The sequence below is a fragment of the Sinocyclocheilus rhinocerous genome, unplaced genomic scaffold, assembly GCF_001515625.1.
Source record: "Sinocyclocheilus rhinocerous isolate Xijiao unplaced genomic scaffold, SAMN03320098_v1.1 scaffold234, whole genome shotgun sequence".
NCBI lineage: Eukaryota > Metazoa > Chordata > Actinopteri > Cypriniformes > Cyprinidae > Sinocyclocheilus > Sinocyclocheilus rhinocerous.
Window position 1 is genome coordinate 217,043 of NW_015644337.1, and position 20,184 is coordinate 237,226.

Consider the following 20,184-nt stretch of genomic DNA (forward strand, 5'->3'; position numbering starts at 1 on the left):
ATATATTTTGAAAATATTTACATGTATATATTTATATTCATATAATTTATATAATATATAAATATATTTAATATATAAACGTAACATATTTTTCTTAAATATATACATGCATGTGTGTGTATTTATATATACATAATAAATATACAAAGTACTCACACATATATTATGTAAACAAAAACTTATTTTGGATGCGATTAATCGTGATTAATCGGTTGACAGCACTAAAAAAAGTCACAGTACAAAAGTGTAATGGGCTGTAAATGGTCATTTGTGCTCTGTTTGGTGGAGTTTACTTGTAAATGTTTAGATCAGGGGTGTAAAACTCTCCTGGAGGGCCACAGGCCTGCAGAGTTTAGCTCCAACCCAAATTGAACACACCTGATCCAGCTAATCAGGGGTGTATTCCAGAAAGCACGGTTAACTTACCGTCACCTAAACCCTGAACTTTCGGTTGATTAACCCCAAACCTTGCTTACTCGAGGTATGTGGTTCCAAAAACGCGTCTGGGAGTAAGTTCATTCAACTCCGAGTATGTTCCTGGTTAAGACTCAAGACTCTTTCTCAGCAAGTTAACCTGCTCCGGAGCAGGTTATCTTCAGAGAGCAAGTTACTATGGTTACTTACATACCCTGAAAGTAACCTCCGATTTTGGAACCGAAAGCTGAGGTTATCCGCTCTCTTATCCTCAAACATACCCGGGTATGTCACATAACCTGCTCTCTGGAATACACCCCAGGTCCTTCAGGCTTATTTGAAAACTTGATGGGTATGTGTGTTGGAGCAGGGTTGGAACTAAACTCTGCAGGGCTGCGGCCCTTCAGGAACTGAGTTTGACACCCCTGGTTTAGATGATGTTTATGTGTGCATCCTAGTCAAGTATTAACTTATACATGTGTCCATTATTTTGTCTTGCTCTGCGACAGTGCTGTTTTTGATTTTAAATCAGACTTGATAATAGCATGCTCCTTTCGCTAACTGTCCCAGCTGTTAGACTACAATCTTCTTAGCGTCTAGCTATTAGCTTAGAAGCACATGCCCTTGTACACTTAGTTATTAAGACTCTTCTACTATCTTTATAGCAATCTTGATTGCCCATCTGAAGCTGTCAGCAAGCGAGCTACGCCAGGTGCTGATGACGATGTCGAGTGAACGTTTAGACTCGTCACATATAAAACAATTGCTCCTATATGCACCAGACGATGATGAGGTTAGACAATACCAGCAGTACAGAGACAACCCAAGCAAACTCAGTGAGCCCGATCAGTTTGTCCTACAGGTACATAACAAATGATAGCGTTTCATGAATATTTAATATTTAGTTTTCTGTGGGTGCATTTGATATTATGATTATATGTAAAGTTGTATTTTTTTAAAATTTATATTATTTATTTTTATTTTATTTAATTTTAATATATTTCTAATATGTGTACTTGTGTACATATATTGTATATTGCATATATTTTGTCTATAATGTTTGTTCAGATGCTATCAGTGCCAGAGTATAAGACCCGTTTGAAAAGCCTGCATTTTAAGACTACGTTGCAAGAGAAAACAGAGGAGATGAGGGGGGCCTACGACTGTGTTTTTAAGGCTTCACTGGAGCTCAAAAACAGCAAAAAACTGGCCAAGATTCTGGAGGTATAATTCCTTCATTTCCACCGAGTCATTTAGTTTCTACCCAGGCACACATAATCATACAGTCTTGAAAACAAGCACACAAAGAAATTCATTCTCGGATAAAAGATTGTTGACGTGGCAGGCTTTTCATAATGCATACTCAAACATACCATGCCAGTGCACACATTGGATAAATATGATCTTCCTATCATGGCATGTATATTAATTTCCTTATTTCTTTCCAGTTTGTGCTGGCTATGGGGAATTATCTAAATAACGGCCAACCCAAGACCAATAAAACGACCGGATTTAAGATCAATTTTCTCACTGAAGTAAGCCTCATTGCTGTGCATGCATCTTTTTCAGATGAGTTCATGAGGTTCATCATTTATTTGTGTAAAGTTTATTTTTTATATGTATAGCTATTTTTATGTATGTATATGATAAATGACTAATTAAATATAACTGTAATCCTAAATTTTTTTGGTTGAAGCTCAGTACCACCAAAACAGTGGATGGAAAGTCAACATTTCTGCATATCCTGGTGAAATCATTGTGCCAGCACTTTCCAGAGGTTCTGGACTTTGGGAAGGAGCTTGAGATGGTGCCACAAGCAGCCAAAGGTGAAGATCTACTTGAATGGCCAGACTCATATGCAGTCCCAATTTTATTTTTTTCCCCCCAGTGTTGTCTCATAGTCCACAAATATAGATTCATTCAAACACAAATGTACACAATCCATGGTGCTTCTCATCAAGTTTTGTCCAAGACCATGGAGCAGCATTCCCATTTAATTTAGTTTTTTTTTGTTTCCATAAAAGGTTCTGCAGAGATCAGATCTCTTTCATATTTTTCATTGCTTTGTTCTCCACAGTGAATCAAAGAAACATCACTTCTGACTTCAATGACTTACATGCCACTATCCAGGACATTCGTTTAGCCTGCCAGAAGATGCCAGCCACCGCTGAGGATCGATTTGCCATTGTTATGAGTGTATCCTCCCACCAAAACATTAAAACTAACTATTTATGATCTTAGCATGTCTTCTACGAAATGTAACTGTGCCATATTTGTAACTATAAGACTTTTCCAAGCAGATCCAGGTCAGATACCCACCAGGACAAGATTAAATAAACATTTCAACCATTGAATATACTTGATATCTGCCAAATTCATCACAAACCACCTTAACTACTTGCATGTAGGGGTTTCTGGAAAACAGTCACCCTGCAGTGCAGTCTCTGGAGTCTCTGCAGCAGCGGGCAATGGAAGAGTTCTGCAAAGTTGCATCATTCTTCGGTGAGGATGGAAAGGCCACCACCACAGAGTGTTTCTTCGTTATCTTTGCAGAGTTCATGGCTAAATTGGAGGTAGGTTTTGTATTAGACAACTTGATGGATATTTTCATGAAAATGTAGTAAATGAGGTGAATGCTAGTAGAGAAATGTATTGAGGCTTTTAGCACAGACAGGTGGCAAAAAATAGGTCACTCTTCCTTGCCAGCTCTCTCGAGAGCGTTTTTTTTCACATTCTGCTCACTTACAACACGACTAGTTAACAGACATAAGCAATGTCTCTTACAAAGTACAAGTGAATCCACTGATAAATCAAAAGAAAGGAAAGTTGCAATATGCAGAAAGAAAGAAATACATGAATTTCATTGTTGAATAGATGTACAACTGATATTTTTTTAATACTGGCTGATGTTTAATTTTTGTTCATTTAATAATGAAAATTATTCGACTTGATGATATATGCGGTGTACACTCTTTAAATTAAAGGTTCTTTATTGGCATCAGTGTTTCCATGAGGAACCTTTAACATCCATAGAACCTCTTCAATGCACAAAAGGTTCTTTATAGTGAAAAAGGTTCATTAAATTATTAAAATGGATATTTGAAAGAAATAGTTCACCCAAAATGAAAATGTACTCACCCTCAGGTCATCCAATATGTAAATGAGTTTGTTTCTTCATCAGATTTAGCATTTCATCACTTGCTCACCAATGGGTCCTCTGCAGTGAATGGGTGCCGTCAGAATCCGAGTCCAAACAGCTGATAAAAACATCACAATAATCTACAAGTAACTTGCATGACTCCAGTCCATCAGTTAACATATTGTGAAGCAAAAACCTGCATGTTTGTAAGAAACAAATCCATAGGTGTTTTAACTTTAAACCACCACTCCATTCACTGCAGAGCATCCATTGGTGAGCAAGTGATGTAATGCTAAATTTCTTCTAAATTTTATCTAGATTTCTTCTTGAATAGTCTAAGGGTGAGTACATTTTCAGCATATTTTCTTTTCACTGAAGGTTTCTTTGAGAAACCCAAAAGGTTTTTCAGTTGCATTATATGAAAACCCTTTTTTGGAACCCTTATTTTTAAGAATGACCATGAGGTTTATATGCATTTTAAAGGTATTATATATGTATTTCAATATGTTTGTTGTGTGCTGTTGTGTTTAGAGGGCTTTGAGTGATATCCAGACTACAGAAAACCCTCCACGCAGCCCCAGGAGCCCTCGCACGACCTCTCCTGTATCCTGGTGAAGAAACCACCCAACATGAGGCAAACATACTCGTACAATACAGACTTACAGTACATAAATGTTTACTTGCATACTGTCCATTCCTATACTTGTCCAGTCTAAATTTAGTTATAGCCTTATGGTAATTCAAGGACATGTGTACAGTTGCAAACTAATGCACACGCATGCAGGGTCCTGGCAAGTTATAAAGCTGAACTCTCAGGCACAGACTGGACAGGAAAGCTTCAGAGCAAAATGTGAGGGAAAGATTAGAAATTGCTTTAAAACATTTGACCAGATTTGGTCTAGGACGTCCTTTACAGGATGGACCGTGTGATTGCTCTTGGCACTTAAAAACCAGGAATGCAGTCAAAAAAGTTGGAGTAGTGGATTCTGTAAATCATAAGTGCAGTTAGATAAGTTATTTAATGTAATTAGGACTGTGAGTGTCAGATCTTGACTGACTTGATATTTTAATAAACAAAAAGTTGTTTAGGAAAAGTGCTTTAACAGTGTCTTAATTCTGCTTAAATGTATTTAAACAATATGGGTTGGAGTTGTCAGTTGGTCATTGTACTGTAAACAGATATTTTGATGAATTAATGTCTTAAACGATAAAAAGTCATTCCTCATACGCAGAATGCTTAAGTGCAATATATTATAAATTGTTGATGAAGATTTCTTTTTAAAAAAACTGCATAGATAGTGATATATTATTGTACAAGAGATGCAGTTAGTTCTTATATTATTGCTTTACTAGCTATGAAAAACAATGATGAGCTAGATTATGACTTCACTATATGCATTTGGTATTTTTAAATATTAACTTTTAATTAACATTTAACTTTTGTGCTGCTTTAATTCCTTATTACCATAGCGAATCGTATGATTCCCGTATCATTCTGTTCATTGCATTATTATGCTATTATTATGCATTATTATGATTATATTATCATTATAATGAATGTTTAAAGGATTATATGGAACTTTCCGTATGATTTGTATTAAACTATTTGAATGTAAATTGTAAAAAAAAAAAAAAAAATTCACACATATGATTCAGTCTTTATCAAAGTGTTGACTGGTTTTCCAGGTGTAAAAATCTTATATTTATATAGTAATATTCATCATGTGAACTCATCTTTTTTTTAAATCACCACCGAATGTAAAGAACCAGGGGCTTGTAATATGAAAACAGAAAATGTATGTATGATTATAGCACATTTCCTAGCTCTCAGTTATTATTATTATTTATATTAATTTATGGGTCATTATTCCAATGTCAGTAAAATTTGCTTCATGCTTTGTATTTTACTTGTTGTTTTACTTGTTTTATTTTTAGGACATGTTTCACAATGTTAATAGCTAATTTCATGCTCTGAACTGTAAAACATGATTGTGATTTTAACAGTAAAAGACTGTAAAAATGCTACAGTAAAAACCTGTTAACTGGTTAGCAGTAAGTTTCCATACTATATTCGGTGAATAAATGTAATTACAGTAAAATACTGTTAAAAATACGGTTTTTGGAAATGAAAAAAAGTCATTGTATAATTTACAGTGACAAACCGTAAATTGACACTCCCAGAATTCCCTGCATGACACTTCCTATTTGATGTTTTTTTGTTGAAATACCATGTTTCTTCTTAGTTTTTTCTTATCAGTTGTGTACATTAGGGTTTAATCTTACATCTAATGTTGTTAAATTGATGTTTATTGCATTATTTCAGCATCGTGTGTCACCATGATGGGGTTTAGTGTTTGTGTGAATGACACTGTGCACCTTCTATATATAAGAACTACCCTCCTCAGCTCGTAGAAAAGCTGTTTGTGATGAGCTTTGGTTCATCATGTGACTTTCTCATCACCACCAGTTTTTGGTGGTTATCAGTGCATTACAATGATTCAAAACAGATATTTGTACTTCAATATGTTGGTTTATTAACATTACATCAGTTAATGAAATACGGTATTTTGTTGTGAATTTAAGTTAAGTCTGTAAAACCTAAAATGTTGCTACCATATTTTTTTACGGTGAAGTTCTGGCAACCACAGCTGCCGGTATTTTACCGTAAATGTCACCATTTTTTTTTTACAGTGTGGGATGATGGCCCAAAGAAAAAATTTAACGACTTGAACTTAAAAGTGCCGTATAAGACTAAATAATATCTGGCGGTGATACTGTAAATGCAAGAAATACACAAACTACTAAAGTTATGAACACTTACAGGGCAGTACAGGACTTTTACTATTGTTCATTTATTTGAGAAATTACATTGTTTATTTCAGAGTTTGTTTTCCTTTCTTTTGTAATGTATCATGTGTAACAAATGTTGCTGCTTCTACGGAGTAACTCTGTATAAGTGATGTTGCAGCATTGTTCTGTTGTCATTACTGTTTTGGTAATAAAACGCCCTTACATTTTAACCAGCGTGAAGTGTTACATGAAGGCGAGTGGAGTTTGATCCCTTTGATCGGAGAGGGGTCATCTCTACGCTACTGAGAAAAACTTCTGGGTTCATTCATTGGAGACCCTCCTGTCCTATTTAAATGGACCTTTTACTAAGTTAAAGACCTCTGTCTGTTTCTAACCTGTTATTTAGGTGAGTCTTTAATTTTGCTCCTCTATTTCTCTTTATTTGTTTATGTAGTAATGGCTATACGTGTATGAGAAATCTTGAGATCTTTGATTCAGCTTTGTTCAATTCTGCAGGCTGAGAAAGCACTTTTCACTATGTTAGTATGCTTGCTTGTTTTTATTTTTGATGAGTTTGAATGATATTGGATGTGCATATGTGAACATTAATGGATATTAATTAGGATCAGTAAGAAGAATTAGAAATGACTAATGTTCTACTAACAAATGTTCAGATTTTGTTTAGGTTGCTGTTGTTATATTTTTACTTATTTAAAGTAAAACTGACTAAATCAGTAAAATATATACATATGTTGTTGTTTAGTATACATAATTGGATATTAATTAGTATGGCAGTTACTAATGTTGTGATTTTCAGGTTTAGGCTACACCTTATTGTCATTTTACAATGTTAATTTCTAGGTCTATAAAAAGAGATCTTAACCAAACTTTTAATTCAGTATTATGAACAACCGGAAAAGTCATGGAAATTCACTGGTCAAAAGTTGTGGGAACCCTGTACTAGGTTACTAATGGTGTGATATTTTCCGAGTTTAAGGCGGAAGAAAATGCAAATGCCTTTACAGACTTCAATACTAAAATAATACTTTACACCTTAAACCTGAACAATATTTATCATGCAGGCTGCTATAAGCATGTTTGCATATATTTCTCTCTTCTGTCGAGAGTAAAATTGATTCAATCCAGTAAATCTGCGAGGAAACATGGTTTTTGTATGGCTTCTTTATCAAATTTGGATTTGAAATTAGAAAATGTGAGTATAAAGCCATTTCTGAGTTTTTCCCAGCAGTCCTTTCTTAGGAGTTAACATTTTAGTTTTACACTCCATAGGGAAACATTTGCCATTTTTTCTGTAACTTATACCCAGTATCTCTGTGATTCTTGGAAAAGCATTAACATGCAAATACAGGCTAGATAATGTATAATCATCTTCATATCATTACATTGAGTGTGTTTGTCAAAGTGTGTAGATGAGAGCGATTATCTACTGTCTGTTGTCTTAAAGTGACACACACCTGAGAAACTCCTCATGGCTGCCACCGAGCATCCCGTCGTTTCCCCTTCCCCCACCGCCGAGGACACATCGCGCCCGACCACCCTGGTCACCACAGATATAGTGGTGCTTGTCATCTACTTCCTCTTGGTTCTGGCAGTGGGCTTGTGGGTAAGTTTACTGAAATCACAAAATGCACAGCTGTATCGTGATGATGTGTTTCACAGTGACAAAACTCTCTATAATAAGTGTTTGCAGGCTTCAGGTTCTTGTTCTTTCTGTAATATCACACACATCGTAGCTGAATTTTACACCAGTAAACGTGTTACTTATCACATTTATGGCTTAACATCTTGTATATGGCGTATTTATAACCTTTTTAACCGTATTTATAAACAGTCCATGTGGAAGACCAAGAGAAGCACAGTGGATGGATACTTCCTTGCTGGCAAAAACATGACTTGGTGGCCGGTGAGTGAGTAAATCTCAAACCATATATATTTGCATAAAGAAAATTAAGTCTATTTTTCGGAGCATTGACAATTTTGACATTATTTTCGTTTCTGTAATACAAAAAAATATATGCATTATACAGTGTTACTACCAAAACATTATTGCATAAAGAAAAGGAAGCCTATTTTTAGGACCATTAACATCTGCCATTATTTTCGTGACAATTAAAAAGGGTTAGTTCACCCAAAAATGAAAATTAGGCTGTGTTTTACTCACCCCCGAGGCGTCCTAGGTGTATATGACTTTCTTCTTTCAGACGAATCCAGTGAGAGTTATATTAAAAATTGTCTTTGATCTTTCAAGCTGTTTAATGCCACTCAGCAGGTGTTGCAGTGCTTCAGTCCAAAAGAAGTGAAATAAAAAGCAAAGTTTCCTTACTTTAGCAAAGGAAAACCAGTCTCCTCTTGGCTTATATTGAAATCCTCTGACATTCTTCTTTACAAATCCTCGTTTTGTACTTCTAATTCGTGTCCGTTGTTTTGATCTCTCCCCTGCGCTTCCGCGTTCATCACTTCTGAGCGGCACGTGCGCAAAGCCGACCGGAGCTGCTTCCGTTTACAACAGTGAGCACAAGCTACATTAAAGTGATTATTACGTCTTGAATATAGATAATTTTCTTACAAAAACTCATCGATTCGCTACAGAAGGCCTTTGTTCAAGGGTGAGTAAAACACAGCCTAATTTTCATTTTTGGGTGAACTAACCCTTTAAGCACAATTTCCCCACCAGCTCTTATTTCTGTAATACAAAAGTGTATTTCTCATTACTGTCATGTAATTCGCATGCATATTACAGTGTTCATTTACTATCACTGTTATACAATTATAGTTTTTGTTAATATTTTGAATCCGATATTATTTTTATATTTTCATTTTTCATTTAAATTTTAGTTAGTTTTAGTAATTTTGTTGTTTTTTATGTATTTATTTGAAAATTTCCCGTTTTTATGCATTTAATTTTTAGTTATTTTAGTGCTTCAAGTTTAACTAAACAAGAAAAATAAGCATGAAAATTATGAAATGACCTAAAAAATAGCCCTATTATTCAAAATTTATTTTTCTTCCCTTTTAATTTCGGGATGAAATTTGATCTGGGGAGATTCATGTTATAAAAGTTAAGTATAATATATATTTAAATAGACTATGAATCTTAGATCAAGTGTAATTTCCACCTCATCTGTCGTGTTTGTGCAGGTGGGCGCCTCTCTGTTTGCCAGTAATGTGGGCAGTGGTCACTTCATTGGTCTCGCCGGCTCTGGGGCGGCTGCGGGTATCGCTTCCACTGCTTATAAATGGAACGTAAGCACACGAGATCTACAATTCAAGAGATAGAGAGTACATCAATTTGCTGAATATACCACTTTAATAGAGTACATTATGTAAAAAGGCAAAGAATTCTGGGAATGAGTGACGTCTTTCTGTTGTGATTTAGTTAATGTCTCAGAGATTCATCATGCCTCATGTTGATGTGCAGGGCATGCTGATGGTGCTGCTCTTGGGCTGGCTGTTTTTACCCATCTATATTGCATCAAGGGTGAGACAGCAACAGAATTCAGTAATACATACACTTAGGAGTCAATTTAACAAATCTCAAGCAATAAATTCGATTTTAAAAATAATTGTGTACATACTACTGTTCAAACATTTTCAAATGTTTTTTTTTTTTTTCAAAAAAACAAGTCATGCTAACAAAGGCATTCACATATCTAGAAATATGAGATAATGTGCTTGTCAGTGTTTACTAATGTACATATTAAACATTACCTAATGTTTAACAGATCATTATTTAATGCAAATTTAAATTCTTACAAATGTCATTTCACTTTCAATTTATTTGAAAAAAGTTTACCGACAAAAACCTTTTGAACGGTTGTGTATGTATACAACTGTGTTCATCTGGTTGTTTCTGCAATTCGTGCGAATTAAGATGATTCTCCATTATTTTGCAGGTCACAACAATGCCCGAGTATTTACAGAAAAGATTTGGTGGAAAAATAATACAGTTATTTCTTTGTGTTTTATATCTATTTATCTACATCTTCACAAAGATATCAGTAAGTATGCTCGATTTAAAAATCGAATGACCAGAGCGGACTTGGACATGATCTCTCTGTTGCTCTGTCTGTGTGCAGGTGGACATGTATGCAGGAGCTGTGTTCATCCAGCAGGCTCTGCAGTGGAACATCTACCTCGCTGTGGTTTTGCTCCTCGGCATCACCGCTCTCTACACCATCGCAGGTCGCATATTTTAGCACTTTTTAGGGCCGTTTACAACAAGAACGATAACTATAACTGTATTAGCGCCCAATCTAAAGCGCGATAACAATCTTTTTATTTTAATTTTTTTATTGCAAACAATTCAGAGATGACATTAATGAAATACAACTTTGCATACATTACACATAATGTATCAACAATACATCCAATGTCATCTGAACATATGGAAGAGAAGAGAAGAAAAAAAAAAGTTGACAATGACTGTTAAAAGAGAAAGATGCATTTAAATAGCTTTTTTATGAACATAAAAAAGGCAGGAACAGAACAAATAAAGAAAAGAGGATTAAAAAAAAAACACCAAAACAAGTATTAATCACTGTACATGAAAGATCTCATCATATCTCTTCAAAAAAGAAATAATTTTTTTTGTTATTAATTACTCTTAGTGATTTAATTAAATGTTCTGCTTCACATAAGAAATCTATAAAAGCAGGTATTTTCTTAAGAAACCTTTGTTTGTTAAAATAGAATTTTGCCCCAAGGATAAGAAAGTTAACAGCAGATTCTAAAGATTTGTTTTGGTTTTCAAAAAAGCAAACAACATCCTTAATGTGTTAATTACAGTTCATACTAACTTTAGAAAAACAATAGGAACTCAAATCTTTCCAGAAAAGTGATGAAACATTACAAGAGAAAAATAAATGACAAATATCTTCACTTTCTTTTTTACAGAAGGTGCATATATCATCTACATCCCAAAATTTAGACACAAAAGCATTACAAGGGTATATATTATGCAAAATTTTAAAATGCACTTCTTTCACTTTATTGGGTATACAGTATTTATATGGTAATAACCATGTTTTCCTCCATTGAATGTTATCTATTTTAGAACCCCCCAAAAATTTCCCTTTCAAGAATAAAGTAGTATCATCTGCTAATTGTGAGATTCGAATCTCTGTTAAAGATAATAACAATCTCTTCATTATAAGCGCGCTGCAGTTACGTCATCTTCCGCGCTCTTTAAATGCTCGACTTATAAAACAACTGTATATAAGTGATATGAAACAAGCTTTCACATTTTGTAAGTTTTAATACGAAATTCAACCAATCAATACAGTTTTGGCGCACTTAATGTGGCGTAATTCGTTGTAGAGCCAGAGCCATTGAAAAACAGAGTTGCGATCTCTAATAAACATACAGCGGGTAAAATAAGTATTGAACACGTCACCAGTTTTCCCAGTAAATATGTTTCTAAAAGTGCTGTTGACATGAAATTTTCACCAGAAAATTGATGGATATTCATAAAACATTCATAAGATAACAAATCGCCAAAATGGATCAGCAACAAAAATTGATTTTATTAAACCATTTATCAAAAAAGACTGATATATTTCTAATTTTAATATCCAAATTATTCCATAAAATGGTTTTGTGGGGGGAAAAGTTGTGGTTGTAAACCAGTTTCCAGGCTAACAAAGCTTGTTTAATAAATCTGCCTCCTGTATGGAGAAACTAGTCGTATGCATTGCTCAGGTGTGATTTTGGCCCATTCTTCCTCACAGTCTTCAAATCTTGAAGGTTCTGTGGGCCTCTTCTATGAACTCTGATTTTAGTTCTTATTTTCTATTGGATTCAAGTCAGGTGATTGGCTGGGCCATTCTAGCAACTTTATTTTCTTTCTCTGAAACCGATTGAGAGTTTCCTTGGCTGTGTTTGGGATCATTGTCTCGCTGAAATGTCCACCCATTTTGCATTGAGTGAGTTTTGCATTTGATAATTATTTAGACATGATTAAACACTAGATTTGTTAAAAGTGAAATTTAAAAAGTTAACAACTTGCATCAGATTTTTAATGATACTCGTAGGCTATAAGTAAGCACAAGTGATTAATGAATTTAAGCAGATACTGAATTTAAATTTGAAAGTTTAAAATGGTGCTAAAAAGGCATTCAACTGCATTCAACAAAATATTTTTATCCCCTTATGAATTGAAAATCTCACTCCAAGCTGAACTTAAAGGTTGGCAACCCTGATATAAGGTTTTTTTTTTAACCTTGAAATATCAGCTTCAGAATCATTCTGATGGTAACGATGAAATTCTGTGAAAAACGATTAATTGCTTTACGACAGTGATATATTTGCGACAATAAATAGGGAGCTCCAAATTCATAAACATACATAAAACTAGTTCTTACTAGCAAAAAAATAAAAAACCCTCTTCACATCAAATAAATAAATAAAACAAAACTACTCCCTTGAAGTCACATGTATTCTGATTGTCTGTCAGTGCTTTTATGGTTCGCCAGCTGGAAAAAAATACTTTGAAAGTTATTCCGACAATATCGTTCCTCTGTGTTGTTATTGTTAATTGTAGAGTGCATGTCCCCATTCTCACAGAATTTGAATGATTATTAAAACTTTATAGTTATAGTTGAGGTCTGTTCTCAGCAAGAACGATAACTACATTAGCAGTGTGGACTTCTCTATTCTCCTAAAACCAGATATGAGGAAGTCTCATAATCTGCTAAAGCATCTCTTGACTGATGTGGTCACAGGTGGTCTGGCAGCAGTGATCTACACCGATGCAGTTCAGACTCTCATCATGGTGATCGGAGGCCTGATCCTCATGGGCTTCAGTGAGTGACCGTGACAATCATATTGATTTAAGTCTTGCAGCCTTTAATACAATAATAATATACTCTTCTCAATGTTGCTGTGAAGGCTTTGCAGAGGTTGGGGGATTTCAAGCTGTCCTGGATAAGTATCCTCAGGCCATTCCCTCCATCCGAGTGCCCAACACCACCTGCGGGATCCCACGGGAGGATGCCTTTCATATATTCCGTCACCCTGTGACCTCTGACCTGCCCTGGCCGGGAGTGATCCTGGGCATGTCCATACCCTCCATGTGGTACTGGCGTTCTGACCAGGTAAAGAACCAGCAGTGTTGATTGAACTTGCTTATTTTGAACACATTACTCATGATGGGTATGATGGTTTCTATCTATGTAGAAGTTCTAGAACTATCAATCCAGGTCATAGACTGTATAAAAACATGGACGTAGTGTCCGTGATGTCACCTGTAGGTTTCTGAAGAGCGGTTTTGACGCTCAAAGTGGGCGGAGCCGGCCGTCGCCATCGCGCATCACTCCCGGATAATCGAAAATGAGCAAAAAGGCGGGAGCTGGTTGCTGAAACCACGCCCACCTTGCTTGATGGCAGTGTCAGCAGCGGCAATCCACCTGTCACTCAAGTGGCCATGCCCTTAATTATGCAGAACTTTAAGGCTTAATATAATTTAAACGGATGAGTTATAAAAAAATTCACCCCCCTCACAGTTGTCATGAAGGGCAAAATTAGCTATATAGACCAAAACCACTTTTTGTACCAGGCTGTAAACATGTTTTTTTCTGCTGTAAAGTTGGGCATTTTAACATGGGGAGTCTATGGGATTGACTCCCTTTTGCAGCCAGCCTCTAGCGGCCAGTCGATGAATTGCAGTTTTAGTCACTTCCTTGTTGGCTTCACGAGAGAGAGCGGGAGGTTGCCGCTTGATCCAGATATACTGAAGTAGATCTATCTAGAAGTTCTAGACTAAATTTATGTTCTACATATATCTAGATCTAGTTCTAGTGCTGTCATTAATTCTAGCTAGATTGAAGCTCTGGATCTTTTACATTTTCTATTAAATATTACAAAGTTCTAGACCAACAGAGATTCAAGCACTAGCTTGCTAGATTTAAGTTCTAGCAGGTTCTAGAATTTTCTATATACTGTATTTATCAACCATTTGGAACACTTCCTTAGCAATCACCTAGCAATCATTTAAAAGACCTTAGAAACTGCCTAGCAACCACATACCTTCCAAACATAATATATTTTGTTATCGTCCCTGTGTGAAGGTGATAGTGCAGCGTTCACTTGCTTCCAAGAACATTGTGCATGCTAAAGGAAGATCTTTACTCGCTGCTTACCTCAAAGTTCTGCCCTTCTTCATGATGGTGATTCCAGGCATGATTAGCAGGATACTTTACCCAGGTGTGTCTGAAATAAATACCAACGTTTAAGACCTTTGAACATCTAAAATGCACAATTTGTTATCTTAAAATGTACGTGAATGTGTGTGTGAATTGTAGACGAGGTGGGCTGTGGAGACCCGGATGTGTGTAAACAAGTTTGTGGGAATCCGGTGGGCTGCTCGGACATTGCTTACGCCAAACTGGTCATGGAGCTTCTTCCTGCAGGTATCAGTGAGATTGCTTGATTATTTACTCATATGTAGGTTGTTTTTCTATAGTTTTCAGTTTCTAGAACAGGTGGCTGCGATGAATCATTTTCTTCTTGTGTGTTTGTCAAGGTCTGCGGGGTTTAATGATGTCTGTGATGTTGGCTGCTCTCATGTCCTCTCTGACTTCCATATTCAACAGTTCCAGCACCATTTTCACCATGGACCTTTGGAGGAACATCCGCCGCACTGCCTCCGAGTGGGAGCTCATGATTGTGGGAAGGTATGACATCAACGAGTTATGCACACTTGATTTTAAAAGACAGTTCATCAGTTTCTCAATCCTATAAATGGCTATTTGTTTTTAAAAGTACCCAGAAAGGTGTAAACATTGGACAGTATTTGGAAATGAAAGCTGGGTTGGGTTTTGACGTCAGCCTCCATTATTGGATAGATTTTTGTTAGAAATGACGTTGGCTTGCTTGCATCTAATTTCTGGAAACTTTACAGGATTTTCTGGAAACTTTCAGAAAATTTTGGAAATTTTTTAGAAAGTGTCTGAAAGTTTTTCATCCCTTTGCAACCAGACTTGGATCAACCTACAATGGACAGACTCTTGGTTAATTAAAACCAATGAAATATCAACGTCTAATGATGTTGTAATCTGATGTTGTAATCTAAGGTTGTGTGGATATTAACATAATGATGTTTTAACATGTTGGTTTTTGATTACCATAGGCTACCTCACGATTAACTGTCCGTGTTTAATGTCAATGTGATGTTTGAAAGACATGGAATTTTGGTTACTTAAAACCAGCAAAAATATCAACATCAACAGTATTTGTCAGTGTTCTACATCAAATTGACCTGACACAGAATGGCTGTTTGCATTTAAAAGTACCCAGAAAGGCTCCAACGTCGGACAGATGTTGATTTGGTTGGAAATGAAAATCGGGTTGACACCAACATCCAACCTTAGCTTGTTGTCAACCTTCAACATTGGATAGATGTTGAATTTTGGTTGGAAAGGAAATCGGGTTGACCCCAAAACCCAACGCTGGCTTGCATCAACCTCCAACATTGGACAGATGCTAAATTTTGGTTATTTAATACCATGACTGACATTATGTATAATTTAACATTATGTGGACATTAACATTATAATGTTTAGCAGACATTGGTTTTTGCTTATTGTTTTTTTTTTCATGGTTCATGATTAACTGTCAGTGTTTAACGCCAATATGATGTTTGAAAGACTCAAATAATACTCAATAGCACAACTTAAAACCAACAAAATTACCACATCAGCAGTATTCATCAGTGTTCTACGTCAAATTGACTTTGGCAGTATCATTGTCCTAACAGAAATATTTTGGTCAACCGATGTCAGAACTTATATTCAACCAAATATCAACATCTTACGATGTTGGGTGGCTAGAAGCTGTTAACAAATAAAATCCTTCTTTTGTTGGTGAACGTTTGTTTCTGGTAAATTAATCTAGTATTGTCATTCTACGACTGCAAATGCTACATTTTTGTGCTCTTGTAAAGCTGGACTGTTTCAGCTGCTGTGTGTGTGTGTGTGTGTGTTTCCATGTCAAAGAGTGTTTGTGTTGGTGTTAGTGGTGGTGTCAGTGCTGTGGATTCCTCTGGTTCAGGCCAGTCAGGGTGGGCAGCTCTTCATCTACATCCAGTCTATCAGTATGTACCTGCAGCCTCCCATAACAGTCGTCTTCTTCACGGGATGCTTCTGGAAATGGACCAATGAGAAGGTACAAACTTATGTACTTAGATCAAGCACTCAAGTAAGATTAAGCATCAAACTGATTTTGAAAAGCATTCATTAATCATTTGTGTAAAATTGGACCTATATTATGGGTAAAATTGTGAATAATGTTTAAGTAGTATCGCACAAGCACTTGTTAGCTCTGGTGGGATTTTGCTGTAGTAATCACAGTGGATAATAAGACCAACAACACACTATATAGTGTGATATTTGTATTCAAAAGATATTAAAGATATTTTGCTAGTTGCTTTGTCTATTTTTGCCCCAGCAATGAAAATAGTTCAAAATCCACACCATTATCATTGGACTTCTCTTGATGAACAGACAGCAGTGAGTTCCTGAATGAATCTGCATTTGAGCAGTCAGTTGAGTGAATGAATCAATAGCTCACTCATTTAGACAGTAGTTGTGTCCCAAATAACCTACTATTCACTATGCACTTATATATGCACTATGTACTACGTAATAGGGCTGCACGATAAATCGAAATGGAATCGAGATCGCGATTCGACAGAAGCTGCGATTGTCATGCGTATCTTTCAGTGAAGCACGGTTCTGTGATCAGCAGTAAATCTCCATCCAAAGGCCAGAGGGCGCTCTCGCGCTGAAACTCCAAATACGCCTCGCAGAAGAAACCCAGGAAATGCCTATCGCTGCAGCTGAATAAACAGAAGATTAAACTGCTTTCATTGATTCAACGTGACTAAAAAACACACAACTACGGCAATATACGGTTTATCTGAGTAACAATATGTTATTAAATGTGGTATTTTCACATGCTTTCAGATGGAGCAGCATTTACTTCACAGAGCCGTAGTTCACTGAGAAGCTATGCAAACAGCTGTCGCAATATACGGTTTATCTGAGTTTTTATTATTATAATTTTCATTAAAATAAAGTATGTTTATAATGCAATGCTTTATCACTGCTTAGAATACTATGAAATATGTTGCGTGCCTTATTCTGTGTAAGAAGCCACATCATCTCACAGAAGGATTTATTTCAAACACTCGACTGACGTTATGAAGTGAGTTTGGAGTAAAAATATGTTATTAAATGTGGTATTTTCACATGCTTTCAGATGGAGCACAGAGCCGTAGTTCACTGAGAGGGTATGCAAACAACTGTCATTATCGCGAACGATTTCTTCGATTTCATAATTGCGCAATGGCTATGTGTAGTAAATTCTGCTACATCTGAAAGCACGTGATGCTGATTTACAGAACCGGCATTACTATCAAAATGCGCATGACAATCGCATTCGATTAATCGTGCAGCCCTACTACGTAAGCCCATTTCTGCCACAGAATTAAAAAAAAACATGCTTTGGCAAATCATAATGATACGAAAAGCCAAAATTTTGACATTCATTGACATGAAAAGGTGATTTTTTTAAATCTCACAATTATGCCATAGTTTCAACTTTTTATCTCATAATTATGACTCATAATTTTGTCTTGACTATCTCATAATGACTCAATTTGATCTTTTTGTCATGGCTTTCTATCTCATAATGATGACTCACAATTTTGTCTTTTTGTCATAATGACTTTCTGTCATAATGATGACTCATAATTTTGTCTTGGTCATAATGACTTTCTATCTCATAATAATAACTTTGTGTCATTTGTGTGTCAGTTTCAAAAATTGTGTTTTTTTGTCAATGACTTTCTATCTCATAATGATGACTGTTTCAGTCTTTTATCTCATAATTATGACAGTATGCCATAATTTCAATTTTTTTAATTTAACACATTTGATCTCATAATTATGACTTAGTTTCTCAGATTTCTCAATGACAGTTGTCAACTTTTTATCTCATAATTGTGAATTTGATCTCATAATTGACCGTCATATTTCGACTTATCTCATAATTATGATTTACCAAAGCATTTTTTCCATCACATACTCCATCTAGTGTATGAATCTCAGAAGGTTATTTATCATCCAGCATCAGAGTCTGATAGCCCCTCCTCCTCTGCTTTTGTTGAGTGCATGAATTGTTCAATATTTCACTGTGCTCAATATTTCAGTTTTGTTTTTTTTTGCATTAGGCAAGCACATCATCAGAGTATTTGAAGTGCACTTTTTGGGAATTTTCAGTTTGAAGACTACTTATTTATACTACCAAATCGCACAGAATAGTGCATAAGAATGCAATTTATGACACCTGGTCTCTTGTTTCATTCATCTTTCTGTTGTGTTGGTGTAGGGTGCATTCTGGGGTCTGATAGTGGGCATGGTGGTGGGCTGTACAAGGATGGTTCTGGATTTCGTCTATCCAACACCACAGTGCTACGAGATCGACAACAGGCCTGACATCATCAAATATGTTCACTACCTGTACTTCTCCATCATTCTCACTGTCCTCACACTCATCGTGGTTGTGTGTGTTAGTCTGGCTACAGAGAAGCCCAAACCGGAGCAGGTTAGAAAACACACACACAAAAGACCAACCCTAACCCACTTTGCAATTTCACAAAAAAATACTTTGCATTCAGAAATGTCTTTTCATAAACCTTAAAGGGATAGTTTACCCCAAAATAAAATAATTTATTTGCCCTCATGTTGTTCCAAGCCAAACACTTCGGACTTCCATAGTATGGAAAAAAAAATACTATATAAAGCAATGGCTACCATCAACTGTTTGGTTACTGAAATTTTTCAGAATATTTTGCGCTCTACAGACAGAAAGAAACTCATACATGTTTGGCACAGCTTGAGGAAATGACAGAATTACAATTATTGGCTGAACTATCCCTTTAATTTGGGAAATACACTCATATAAAGGGTTTGTTATTTTCCAGATCAGTCGTTTGATGTGGTACACACGCTTTGATCCTGTGACAGAAAGCAAAGAGGTTGTGGTTTCAGATCTCCAGATGATCAAGCATGCCACACAGTACTCAAAAGACATGGAAAATGATGCATATCCTACAAAAGAGGGTACTTTGGCCAATCCATATGCAGGCACAGATAAATGGTGTTGCAAATTGTCTAGTTTATCCTAGGGTGACCAAAATGGCACGTATGGTCACCCTAGTTTATCCCGATCTATTTCTTTGATAGTCCAGTTATCCAGCAGAGGGAGACAAAGTCATTTCATATTTTTCAATGTGTTTAAAGGGATAGTTCACCCAAAAATGAAAATTTGATGTTTATCTGCTTACCCCCAGGGCATCCAAGATGTAGGTGACTTTGTTTCTTCAGTAGAACACAAACGAAGATTTTTAACTCAAACCGTTGCAGTCTGTCAGTCTTATAATGGAAGTGAATGGGAATCACGGCTTTGGGAGTAAAAAAAAAACATACACAAAAAAAAACAAATTAAACACTGCAGCTCGTGACGATACATTGATGTGTAAAGACACAAAATGTTCGGTCTGTGCAAGAAACTGAACAGTATTTATATAGTTTTTTACCTCTGATTCACTGCAATGTCCGAACTGTCCTGAGCGCGTCTCGCATCTTCTTCTTCAGCCGGTGCGTGACGCGTCGTCGTCGCCTTGCTTTACGGCGGATCGCAGACTTATAAGTGCATTACCGCCACCTATCTCTCAAATGGACCCTTGACACTCCTAATAATCTCAATTAGGAGTGTCAACAAATGGCGCTTTTCCACTGCATGGTACGGCACGGTACGGCTCC

At 36.0% G+C, this 20,184-nt stretch overlaps 2 protein-coding genes across 2 annotated transcripts in view; both read left to right on the top strand.

Moving 5' to 3' along the window:
- Positions 1 to 5,012, top strand: part of LOC107758114 (delphilin-like) — a 29,275-nt gene extending 24,263 nt beyond the window's left edge. The window contains exons 19-25 of the mRNA XM_016575772.1: positions 1,080 to 1,276; positions 1,483 to 1,638; positions 1,863 to 1,949; positions 2,111 to 2,240; positions 2,492 to 2,610; positions 2,823 to 2,987; positions 4,085 to 5,012. Of these exons, the coding sequence (XP_016431258.1) occupies positions 1,080 to 1,276; positions 1,483 to 1,638; positions 1,863 to 1,949; positions 2,111 to 2,240; positions 2,492 to 2,610; positions 2,823 to 2,987; positions 4,085 to 4,168 (938 nt within the window). The 3' untranslated portion in view covers positions 4,169 to 5,012. The remainder of the gene's footprint in view (positions 1 to 1,079; positions 1,277 to 1,482; positions 1,639 to 1,862; positions 1,950 to 2,110; positions 2,241 to 2,491; positions 2,611 to 2,822; positions 2,988 to 4,084) is intronic.
- A 2,820-nt stretch (positions 5,013 to 7,832) lies between these two features.
- Positions 7,833 to 20,184, top strand: part of LOC107758102 (sodium/myo-inositol cotransporter 2) — a 13,388-nt gene continuing 1,036 nt past the window's right edge. The window contains exons 1-14 of the mRNA XM_016575757.1: positions 7,833 to 7,967; positions 8,196 to 8,267; positions 9,503 to 9,607; positions 9,783 to 9,842; positions 10,258 to 10,362; positions 10,441 to 10,546; positions 13,084 to 13,164; positions 13,250 to 13,455; positions 14,428 to 14,563; positions 14,662 to 14,769; positions 14,883 to 15,033; positions 16,354 to 16,522; positions 18,749 to 18,964; positions 19,344 to 19,482. Coding sequence (XP_016431243.1) covers positions 7,833 to 7,967; positions 8,196 to 8,267; positions 9,503 to 9,607; positions 9,783 to 9,842; positions 10,258 to 10,362; positions 10,441 to 10,546; positions 13,084 to 13,164; positions 13,250 to 13,455; positions 14,428 to 14,563; positions 14,662 to 14,769; positions 14,883 to 15,033; positions 16,354 to 16,522; positions 18,749 to 18,964; positions 19,344 to 19,482 — 1,789 coding nt within the window. The remainder of the gene's footprint in view (positions 7,968 to 8,195; positions 8,268 to 9,502; positions 9,608 to 9,782; positions 9,843 to 10,257; positions 10,363 to 10,440; positions 10,547 to 13,083; positions 13,165 to 13,249; positions 13,456 to 14,427; positions 14,564 to 14,661; positions 14,770 to 14,882; positions 15,034 to 16,353; positions 16,523 to 18,748; positions 18,965 to 19,343; positions 19,483 to 20,184) is intronic.